At 39.4% G+C, this 12,406-nt stretch overlaps 1 protein-coding gene across 2 annotated transcripts in view; it reads right to left on the reverse strand.

The window, feature by feature from the left end:
• apaf1 (apoptotic peptidase activating factor 1) overlaps nt 1–12,406 on the reverse strand; it is a 41,201-nt gene that overhangs the window by 6,094 nt on the left and 22,701 nt on the right. For both annotated transcript variants that reach the window (XM_058408029.1, XM_058408030.1), the window contains exons 24-26: nt 11,911–12,036; nt 10,574–10,699; nt 7,730–7,876 (exon numbers count right to left, since the gene is read on the reverse strand). In XM_058408029.1, the coding sequence (XP_058264012.1) occupies nt 7,730–7,876; nt 10,574–10,699; nt 11,911–12,036 (399 nt within the window). The remainder of the gene's footprint in view (nt 1–7,729; nt 7,877–10,573; nt 10,700–11,910; nt 12,037–12,406) is intronic.

Genomic DNA, 12,406 nt, shown 5'->3' on the forward strand with positions numbered 1-12,406 from the left:
GCAGTAGATACGGCCGGTTGGATAGTGCGTTCACCTCTCAGTAACATCTTTCATTTTCTTTCTGAATTCCATCTACAATCAACTGTCTCTATATCTTATGCAGAATAACCTCCAAAATCCTAACAAGTCGACTTCAAAGCTCCACAGAAATTGCAGAAACAGCTCTTTTGGTGAGGTCACATCCTGACATGGGTTTTCACACCACTGCTATGCTGATGACAACTAACTCATCCTTTCCTCCCTCTGACTCCCATGTTTTTGAATGCATCTCATCATGATGAGATGAGATCATCATGGATGGCATCAGCAGTGGAAAGGATACAAGGTCTCCTTTTTGACCGGTCACATCTCCTCTGAATCAGTAAGCCAAAGAAACTGTGTGTGTGTGTGTATCATCTCCTAATCAAATTTATTATACAGACTGTTATGCAGAAGCTAAATATAGACAAGAAGAAGCCTCTTCAGGTCAAATATGCACAATGAGCAGCTCCATAAGCCTTCAATAAACTTCTTGAAATAAAATAATTACATTTTTACCAGTGTATTGGACTGTGTAGGGGTTTTTTTCCCATACAAACACTGTGTACACTAAAGAGACATCCATACAGACCATTTGTCTCTATTGATTGATCTGAGATAAGATATGTATCACATAGACTGATCTCCACACACCTGATTCTCAACTGGCTCATTTCATGAAATAAATCAGCCCCTCTTCAGTCCATCGCGTGGAAAGGGTTCTCAGTGTGTGCATGGTAGTGAGAGAAAAGATCCTGAATGGAGGAGATCCTTAAAAACGTATTTGAGAATGATGAGAGTTGATGATCAACTCGTCTTTGGTTTACATAATGCCAAATGTGTCCCAAGACTTTTTTTTAATTTAAAGTAGTGGGATGTTCTGCTGTGGCCAAGTTAGTCACCTGAGCAGAGTCTGAGCTTGCTGAAGACAAAACACCTTAAGAACAAGCAGGAAGTGAAGACAGCTGCAGTAAAGACCTCCAATATACCGTGGTAGACACCTACAATAACAATAACTATATCTATGGACCTGCAAATCACAATGTCTGATTTGCTATATAAGACACGAGCTAGTTAGCAAACTAATGTCTTAGAAAATTAGCTAGTTAGCAAGCTGATATAGTTGATATACAGTTCAAAGGAAACTGAGCAAAAAAAGCTCAAGAGAAAATGACTTCAGCAAACACTGACTTTCCTGTCAAGCGCAAGAGAATTTTATTTGGAAAATCCGCTTTCTTTACACACACTGCCTCAGCGCTCACATGTGAGATTTCTTCACTTATGTCCAATCTTCTCCTGAAAGAGAGAAAGTCTCTTGTGTATGTCGTATGTGTGTCGTTATTGTGTGCATCTCGTCTACGATAAAGGTGAAGATCATGGAGGAAATAAGTGTGAATACAGTTCGGAAACTCTAGAGATTTCGTGAGAGAGATTGTATGTTTTGCTTAAGCAAAGCATTGCCCTGAAGAGAGGAAATCTCTTTTATACAGCATATTATAATCTATGTCTCTCAGGACACACACACACACACACACACACACACACAAGCTCTTATGTGTGAAAGCAAGCCGCACCACAGCAAGTGATTTATAGAAGTCGTTTCTGGCAACATCCATCGCTCACCCACACACACACACACACACACACACACACACACACACACACAGCCATTTCATGACAGGTTAAAGGTTAACCATATCGTAAGAAGCTTAATAAGAACACAGACCCTGAAAAGCCGATATAAAAGTCGATACTTTCTCTTCTGATATAAATTCATTCAGAACTCTCTGGAATTATTGGCACTGTTCATAAAAATGAAAATAAACTGTATAACTAATTAATGATAATAAATAACAATTACATTAATTGTACAATACTCATACCCTCATTTATCTTTACTAAGCACTTTAATCAGGGCTGCGTAACACATGCATAACACAATACACACACAACACAGCATAAAACATGCATAACACAATACACACACACACACAAACAACACAGCACAAAACATGCATAACACAATACACACACACACACACACACACACAACACAGCACAAAACATGCATAACACAATACACACACACAACACAAAACATGCATAACACAATACACACACAACACAGCACAAAACATGCATAACACAATACACACACACACACACACACACACACACACAACACAGCACAAAACATGCATAACACAATACACACACAACACAGCACAAAACATGCATAACACAATACACACACAGCACAAAACATGCATAACACAATACACACACAACACAGCACAAAACATGCATAACACAATACACACACACACACACACACAGCACAAAACATGCATAACACAATACACACACAACACAGCACAAAACATGCATAACACAATACACACACAACACAGCACAAAACATGCATAACACAATACACACACACAACACAGCACAAAACATGCATAACACAATACACACACAACACAGCACAAAACATGCATAACACAATACACACACAACACAGCACAAAACATGCATAACACAATACACACACAACACAGCACAAAACATGCATAACACAATACACACACACACACAACACAGCACAAAACATGCATAACACAACACACACACACACAACACAGCACAAAACATGCATAACACAACACACACACACAACACAGCACAAAACATGCATAACACAATACAATGATGTATATAAAATGTATATAAAATTAACAAAACATGCATAACACTACACACACACACAACACAGCATAAAACATGCATAACACTACACACACACACAACACAGCACAAAACATGCATAACACAATACACACAACACAGCATAAAACATGTATAACACTACACACACACACACACAACACAGCATAAAACATGCATACCACAACACACACAACACAGCATAAAACATGTATAACACTACACACACACACACAACACAGCATAAAACATGCATACCACAACACACACAACACAGCATAAAACATGTATAACACTACACACACACACACACACACACACAACACAGCATAAAACATGTATAACACTACACACACACACACAACACAGCATAAAACATGCATACCACAACACACACAACACAGCATAAAACATGTATAACACTACACACACACACACACACACAACACAGCATAAAACATGCATAACAGTACACACAACACAGCACAAAATATGCATAACACTACACACACACACACAACACAGCACAAAATATGCATAACACTACACACACACACACACACAACACAGCACAAAATATGCATAACACTACACACACACACAGCACAAAATATGCATAACAAAACACACACAGCATAAAACATGCATAACACAACACACACAACACAGCATAAAACATGCATAACACACACACACACAACACAGCACAAAACATGCATAACACTACACACACAACACAGCACAAAACATGCATAACACTACACACACAGCACAGCACAAAACATGTATAGCACAATACACACATACAACACAGCACACAGTACATGTATGCAAGATGACTGCCACATTTACTATATATTGCTTATGTACATCCTCAGAAATTAACATCAACACTGTGTGTGTGTGTGTGTATATGTGACTGACACTGTGCTCACTAATGAATAATCAAATTGTATATATAACAGTACATATACAACGATCAGGCATAACTTTATGACCACTTGCCCCCTTTTGCTGCCAAAGCAGCCCTGACCCATCATGCACTGTGTATTCTGACACCTTTCTATCAGAACCAGCATTAAGTTCTTCAGCAATTTGAGCAACAGTAGCTCGTCTGTTGGATCGGATCACACGGGCCAGCCTTCGCTCCCCACGTACATCAATGACCCTGTCACCGGTTCACCCTGTCACTTGTTCTTAACAAGAACTTAGCTTTGAATGATGTATATAAAATTGTCAGTCTTTAAGTTGAACTTTTTCCTCCTATGCTCTCAAGAGTCCTGGCTTCTGGTGTATGCTGTAAAGGAGCTTTTCAGACTTGTATGTGGTGATGGAGCTTTGGTGGTGTGAAATCTTCTGTGATTGGTTCATGATGTTCCCTTTCTGAAATATGACTCCCCTCACAAATCATACTCCTCTATGCATGCACACACATCACACAGTTTAATACACAGCTAGCATCAAGACCGTACATGGAAGAGTTTATAAACGTAAATCTGTAGGTACTAATTGAAGTAGTTTGGATAAAGGATAAAGAAAATACATGGCAGATCTATTCAACTTGGAAGCTTGGAAGGGAAGGAATAAAGCTACGATGCTGCCAAAGTAAAACTGCTGCACAAAGATGCAGGGTGAGTGTGCTATAGACATTTTTTTATTAGTGCAGGTGAGGTTTCGAAGTAAAGTACTGTTTAATATTTCCCATTATTTAATCACAAGTCCAATACAATTTCAGGTCTCTGTTTTCAAATTTAAAATTAACTTTGCTGATTGCCTAAAGTGTGTGTGTGTGTGTGTGTGTGTGTGTACCTAGTGATTGCTTGGATGAAAGGCCACCCTGTGTAAAGTCTACAGCACATGAAAAAGAATGAGGAATAAAAGCAACACAAACACTTCCAAAAGATTCTGACATTAACCAGGAATGCATCAAGCTCCAGGTGATGACCTTTAGATAGAGAAGACACTACTTACTGGAACACACACCCTTTGGATGCTCTAATTTATTATAGTGTGTGTGTGTGTGTGTGTGTGTGTTTGGAACCACAACAGCTTGATATTCTTGCTACAAATAGCTGTGATAGCTGTGACTATCACATAGCCATACTCTGCAAAAATGTTTAAATTAAATAAAAAAGAATAATAAACAGATACAGAGAGGAAATTAATCATCGGTTAAAAAAATAATAATTTTGTCTATGGACACCTTTGATTTTCCTCTGTAGGCATTTTTTGTTTACTTTATTTCATCCACAGAGATGAGCAGGAAGAGAGGAAGTAAGAAGTGGGGGGGGGAGACAAATTTACTCAGAAGAAGTGTAGAAAGAGATATGTTATCAGATATTAGAGATTTTCTCAATATACTGTAAGAAACTAGACTAGGTGTCCAGAATTTATTTAATATAGATTGTTGATATGCTGAATATTTCTGTTTATTATCAGCGATAGGAAGGAGTCTCTAGTGTCAGCACTGTGTAACAGCCAGTACTTTTACAGCCACTGTTCAACTGTGGTCGAATTCTCGAATCTGATTGGTCAGAAGGTGTGCATTACTTCTTTCTCTTTGGTTCTTGCTTTATTGCTCCTATATTAACAGCTCATACACAGGAGCAGCAGATGCTGCATATTAGCTACGGCTATTTTAAAACAGATTTTAAAATATGAATTGCTTAACAAATGAAAACGTATCATATCTGATGTGGTGATTTCTGTTTTCTGTTAAGATGCACTCCACTGAACTGTCTCGCATGTGTGTTATTCTTTCCTTTTTTTTCCAAAAAAGATCAGCCTATAATGGTTTATAGCTGCTATAGCCTGAGCGATACAGTCTCACACGTTCTCACAGATAACATAAATGGTTAAAAATTATGACTTGTAATTCATTAATAAATTTTAAATTGTATTGTAAACGTTGGCAAATTGCTGTGATATAAAAGGAATAAAACACTTCAAGGGATACTGTTATAGGAAAATATTTAACATAACATGGCCATCATGTTTATTTTCTTGCATATGTTAATTTATTTTTATTATATTACTGAAGTAACTAGGTATAGTAGATCATGTTAATTGTAATCAGCTGTATATTATACTGTATTTATTGGTTCACCAAAATGAATGAAACGCAGTGGATCACATTAAAAAGTGCCACATCGCATAAAAAAGCAGTGCTGTTATTCAATCTAACACCAAATATATCATTTACAGTGAAAAAACTCACACCAGCTTGGCACTAAGTCAGGCAGCATAATGATGACCGACAGATTGAGAAATTGTGCAAGTTTCCATGATGATTAATCCATCAGCTCCTATAACACAGAGAGGCGTCCTGATGGCAACGAGTCATGATCAATCACAACTCATTATCACCCCTTGCACTCATCCATCACATCAAATGGGCACTCGGTGAAGCAGTGCTGGCTCAAGCTGCTCATTTATACTCATCTGAGCTTCGTTCTGTGGCTGCAGTTCTGTTGGGTAAGATGTGAGGTATGAGGAACAACAAGACTGTGTCCTGATGTTTCACTCGAATCGTTTAAAGATCTCAGCCATGTGAGAGATGAACCGCTGTTGCTCATTTTTTTACACCCAGTTTTTTACCCCAAGTGTACGTTTTCATCCAGAGAGGCAAAAACAGGCAGTTTTTAAAACAATTCTGACATATTAGCTGCATCTGAATATCCAACTACTCTACTATACAGTAGGAGAGAAACAGTACACCAAAGGTGCAGTATGTCCAGATTCTCAATATTCATAAAACTGTAGGTTAGAAAAACCTAATGACCTAATGATCTACTTCCACCAAGATTCTGCCACATGGAGCCAATGCACAGGACTAGTCAGAGCTAAGTGCTGTAGTTATTAAAGGCTGGGAACATGAAGGATGTAGTATGTCTGGATTGATACTTGACACATATGCTGATCAGTACACACAGTCAATGGCCAAGCAGTAGGCACTGAATCAAAAACAGCAGGCACTGAATCCAATGCACATGGAGCCAATGCACACTGTGCTATCCCATAATGCAACAGGACTAGTAAAGAGCTAAGTGTAAATGTAGTTTGTCCGGATTGTATTCATACTAGAGACATACACTGACCAGGCATAACATTATGACCACCTGCCTAATATTGTGTTGGTCCTTTGGTCCTTGTCAAACTCGCTCAAATTCTTACTCTTGCCCATTTTCCTGCTTCTAACACATTAGCTTTGAGGACAAAATTTTCACTTGCCCAATATATCCCACCCACTAACAGGTGCCATGGTGAAGAGATAAGCAGTGTTATTCACTTCACCTGCCAGTGATCATAATGTTATGCCTAATCGGTGTATACTGATCAGTACACGCTGTCAATGGCCAAGAAGTAGACTGAATCAAACACAGCAGGCACTGAATCAAATAAAGTAGACACTGAATCAACTGCAGTAAATCCTGAATCAAATGCAGCAGGCACTGAATCAAAAGCAGCAGGCACTGAATAGAGTGTAGTAGCCACTGAACTGAACACAGACACAGTACCTGATTTCACACATTATCCAACCTTTTTTTCCCCTCGGTCTACCTACAGCATATAGATAAGCTCCTCAGCTCCAAGGACACTCTGCTAAACCTATAATATCTCTCTAACTTCCACTTTAACATTCAGAGCAGCTTTAAAGGCACGCAGCCCTGTGTTCATAACTTACAACCCTCATGACAGCTCCAGAGTATCCATAGTAACCATTTATCAAGGCTGAGAAGACAGATAAACCTAAATAATATTCCAGCAATACACAGATCAGCTTCAAATTTAACATGAACTTAAAGTTGATTTCATTATTAAAACATTTCATCATGCAGCAAGTAAAGCACAGCATTTCACTGGATTACTCTCAGAATCCTCAACGTTTAAGCAGGATCTTTGTATGGTCCCAGACTTGATAAAATACACACTTGATCTGGTTAGAATCCAAATTGTACGTGTGTGTGTGTGTGTGTGTGTGTACCTTGATGTATCCTCCAGTAGATACGAGGACCTTGTTATCAGGAGAGAAGTGCAGATCAGTCACCCAGCCTCCATGGAAAGAATCCATCGAGTCCTTGCTCTCTAAGGAGCAGATCTTCAGCAAGGTTCCATTCAGCATGCTCCAGAGCTGCATGTAGGAAAAATAACAAGGAGAAAGGCATTTATCACCCTGTGGCAGAGGGGGCATCGCCGAGCCAGCAGGTAACATGTGATGGTTCTCACCTGTGTGTTATTACTGCCAGTCTACTTATATATTTATACTTATATATATATATATATATATATATATATATATATATATATATATATATATATATATATATATATATATATATATATATATATATATATATAGCACTGAAAATAAAAGAAGCCTGAAGCTCTGTGAAAGTTGCCGATTTTCTCCCTTATTTAGTCTTGTCCATTTCTCTCCCATCAGGGAAGACAAAAGCTATCACATGCTTCTTCTGAGACACGTAAAGTCAGCATCATTTCAGACTGCTGCTCATGCTGATAGTGTCACAGTGCAGCGTCCCACTGGCAGAAAAGCATTACCTGCCCCTTCTGCATGCATGACCTCACATGGTTATCTAGTGTCGAGAGAGAGAGAGAGAGAGAGAGAGAGAGAGAGAGAGAGAGAGACAAAGAGAGAATGCGAGAGAATGCCCCTCCAACAGCCACTGACTGACTAGACTTATGGACTCCATAAACCATGTTCACTGCATGTAACAAAATGACAATATCTATCCATCTATCCATCCATCCATCCATCCACCCACTTTCTGTAGTACTTATCCTATTCAGGATTGTGGGGAGCCTGATGCCTTAGAGCACAAGACTGGGTATACCCTGACCGGCATGCCAACTGATCACAGGGCACAAACACACACACTCACACACTACAGACACACTACCAAGGTGCCAATCAGCCTACCTGTGGGAGGAAACTGGAGTAACCCAGAGGAAAGGGTGAAGGCAAAAATCAAACCCCTAACCCCAATCAAACCCACCCTCAGAGGTATGAGGCAAATGTGGGGAACCTGGATCTTAGGGGACTATGGGCACAAGGTGGGGGACACCCTGGAGTAAGTGTCAATCCATTATTTTTTCTGCAATGAGTGCTTTTACACTGTTATGTTATTAGACCAGAACTAGTCAATGTAACAGTACACGGTGTACTGGAGCACAGACAGAAATGATAGCATGCTAGGTTTCTATGGGAACTAAACTAGTGCATTTTATCTTCCTCGTCCTTGCCAAAGCAACCAATGTATAAATAAAACGAGTTTGAGCGAACGTGACACTCGAGGGCTTGAATTGCACAAATCGAGGCTTCCATCTCTCTCTTTCTCTGAGCACCGTGTTTAAAGGATGAGACACAGCTTCTGTAGTTTATACAACACAACTCCAAAGCTCTTTCTCACAGCCAAAAAGCTTGAGAGTGAGAGAGAGAGAGAGAGAGAGAAAGAGAGAGAGAGCGTGTTTGACAGTTTTGGCAACAGCAAGAGGTATGTTTGCGAGGAGCAGAAAGGATGGAAGAAGAAAGGAGAGGAGAAAGCAAGTGAGAGTTCAAAGAACGGAAGTTGAAATCATTGTTCTGGCTGGGTTTTGCCGTCTTTTCCTCATTAGGAGGCTGCTTGCTGCTTTTTGAAGGCCCATAAACATTTACAGGGCATAACACAGCTGTTCTCAAACCCCCTAATCTCTCATACAGAAATGTTCCAATCATTACTTATACATATTCAAAATAAACAGAACACACACACAGATGACTGAAAATACCATCACTACCCGTGTGTTCCTCTCACAGCCCTGGTCAACAAGTTTGTGCTTATTTGTCCATGCCAAGTTCAAACTTGATAACAGCATTATATACAAATACCAGTGTGAAGGCAATTTTCAAATTATTGCAAATATTCTGATGAATATGAATTTAATGATTTCAGAGAATTCTCTAAATAGGGCCCCTGGTGGTCCAGCTCTCAGTGCCGGTTCCAAGCCTGTATAAAAACGGGAGGGTTGCGACAGGAAGGGCATCCGGCGTAAAACCTGTGCCAAATCATTCGGATCAAATGATCCACTACAAACAGCAGCCCCTGCCGTTACACAAAACAAATGCTAGAATTAAAAAATAAATAAAAATAAAATACAGATCTCTAAATATCTGAAAATCCGTAATCGGTAATGCAACTTGCAGAGATTTTTGCGCTATTTTCTACTTGAATTGCTGAAACTGCAAGTACAGGATTCTTCTGAATTTTGTAAAATTGATATCTTCTCTGAATATAATGGAGTTTGCTTGATTTTGTTCATTTCTGTGATCACAAAATCATTAAATCCCTCAAGGAACTCAATAGTCTTGCTCATCTTAAACTGACTTGCTATTTAAATACAAACGTAAATATAAATATGTAAAAATTTCTTAATGACGTTTAGGGTTGGTCTAGAAATATATTTAATTTGTTTATATAATTGAAAGAAATATAAACATGCACACACTCAATAACAGGATTTCGTTTTCTGAATTTCCAAGACGTTTATGGATGCGCATAAAAAAAAAATGCTTGTATGTTTGATGTCCACATAAATCCATTCATATCCACCTTGATAGATGAAGACTGCTGTCCTAATGTCTTCATCTACTTCAGCAAGTTTTCCCCTGACAGTGTGTGATGATGCAGAAGAAGGTGTGTGGCTAGGTCAGGTGAATATGTGGTAAAGGTGTAAACTGTGGTTAAAATAAGGTTAGCCGATGTGACAGGAACAGTAATGTTAATGCTGACGTCAGACTCAGAGTTGGAGATGTTTTTATTTCCGGACTCACCCTGATCTCGCCATTGTCGTCACCAGTGGCAAGGTGCTTGCTGTCCCAGGAGAAGCGGCAGCTGCGCACACAGGCTTTGTGGCCTTGCAGGAAGAACACCATGCTCCATGATGAACAGCTCCACACCTGAGGGCACACAAGTCATTTTTCTAAGTCTCTCTGGGATCAGTGGAGCAGCGTTAGTGTGTTAATGCTACGGCTGATCCGATCACAGCGAGAGAATCACTAAAGTGGTTTACAAGCAGACAGACAGCCATGAATGTGTCAGTGAAAAGCTCTTCAGCACATAGCAAAGCAAAACACAGCTTTCACTCATTATTCGTGTGTATGTGTGTGTGTGTGTGTACCCAGGGTAATGGCCCACAGTGTTAATTAACCAATGTTGGACTACAGTCTGCACGGTTAATGAGCATTCCAGCAGCAGCAGGATGAGTGTGCCAAATACAGAGCCATACTGCAATCCACACACACACACACACACGCACACACAAGCCTGCATGAAAAGATCAGCGGTGTGAAAAGATCAGTAGGGTGGATGAAACAGACAGAAGAGCTTTATGCCTGTATATTGTGCTGTATCCTTTACTAGAAATTCTCTTTCTTTAGCTTCAGTAGTTCTAGGAATGATGTGCTTGATGAACATACACACACACCTATACATATACATACACACACACCTATACATACACACACACACACACACCCCTACTGAGCTCTGAATCTTTGAGCAATTCTGCTTTTTCTCATCACCAGACTTCTGAAGCCCTTTTACTCATGAAAGTCTTCACTCAGCTGATCCTCATATTTACATATCTCCTGTGTTAATAAACCCAGATCATGAATTAAACGGATTTTGTCTCAACTTTAAGAGAACAAATCATAGTAAGTATTAGGCTTATAAGAATATAACAATATCATCGTCTCTACACAATATTACAATGAAACGAAATCCACTAAGGTTTATCGCTGATTTTTATTCTCATATTACTAAATGTGCAAAGTGTTACACATTTTAGCAACTCAGTGGAGTACGCTTGTGGAGTTCTCACTCACAGATAGACCAAATGAGCTTCTTATACTCTAAAGCAAAATGAGAGAGCAGTCAGCTGACATGTGAAACAATTTTTTTGTAACTAATATTTTCAGTAAACATTTTAGTCGTGGTGGAGCTCAAGTCCCATGGGTCACACACACAAACACACACACACACACACACACACACACACACACACAGGAAGAAACCAAATAACCCAAATGACACCAGCAGGGATGCAGAGGCTCGAATGAAGGACCCTGAAGCTGTAAGATCAACATTTAAGGCTTTCCCTCTTCTTCACCTTTGCTGTCTTGTCTGCTGAGGTGGTGGTGAAGAGGTGTTCATCACGGGATATATCACATGACAGAACAGCATCCTGATGGCACTTCAAGTCCTGGAGCTTCTCTCCTGAGTTCAGATCCCACACCTGAGACACAGACGAACATTAATTCTACACACTGCTAATTCTACACATTCCCCCTCAGTCTGGAATCAGGTGTGTAAGTGGTAGTGTGGAGCAGAACACGCTGTCTCTGTTCAAGCTCCTGCTGGATCATGAGGCTACATCACCACACTGTAAAAATAAAGTTTCCCTTTGTCTGATTAGTTTCAGAAGAAGACTTTATTATTGTCACATAAACAAAGTGCAGTTTAAACTGTCATTCAAATGACTGCAAACTAAGCTGCACACTGAACAGCAAAGCGTGTCCTTTTAATTCTAATAGATATTGACAGGCGTTGTAATTATATATACATGTGATATATTGGACTTTTTCTTGTTGCCTGTTAAAAGGCGT

Source organism: Hemibagrus wyckioides, linkage group LG14 (assembly GCF_019097595.1).
Source record: "Hemibagrus wyckioides isolate EC202008001 linkage group LG14, SWU_Hwy_1.0, whole genome shotgun sequence".
Classification (NCBI taxonomy): domain Eukaryota; kingdom Metazoa; phylum Chordata; class Actinopteri; order Siluriformes; family Bagridae; genus Hemibagrus; species Hemibagrus wyckioides.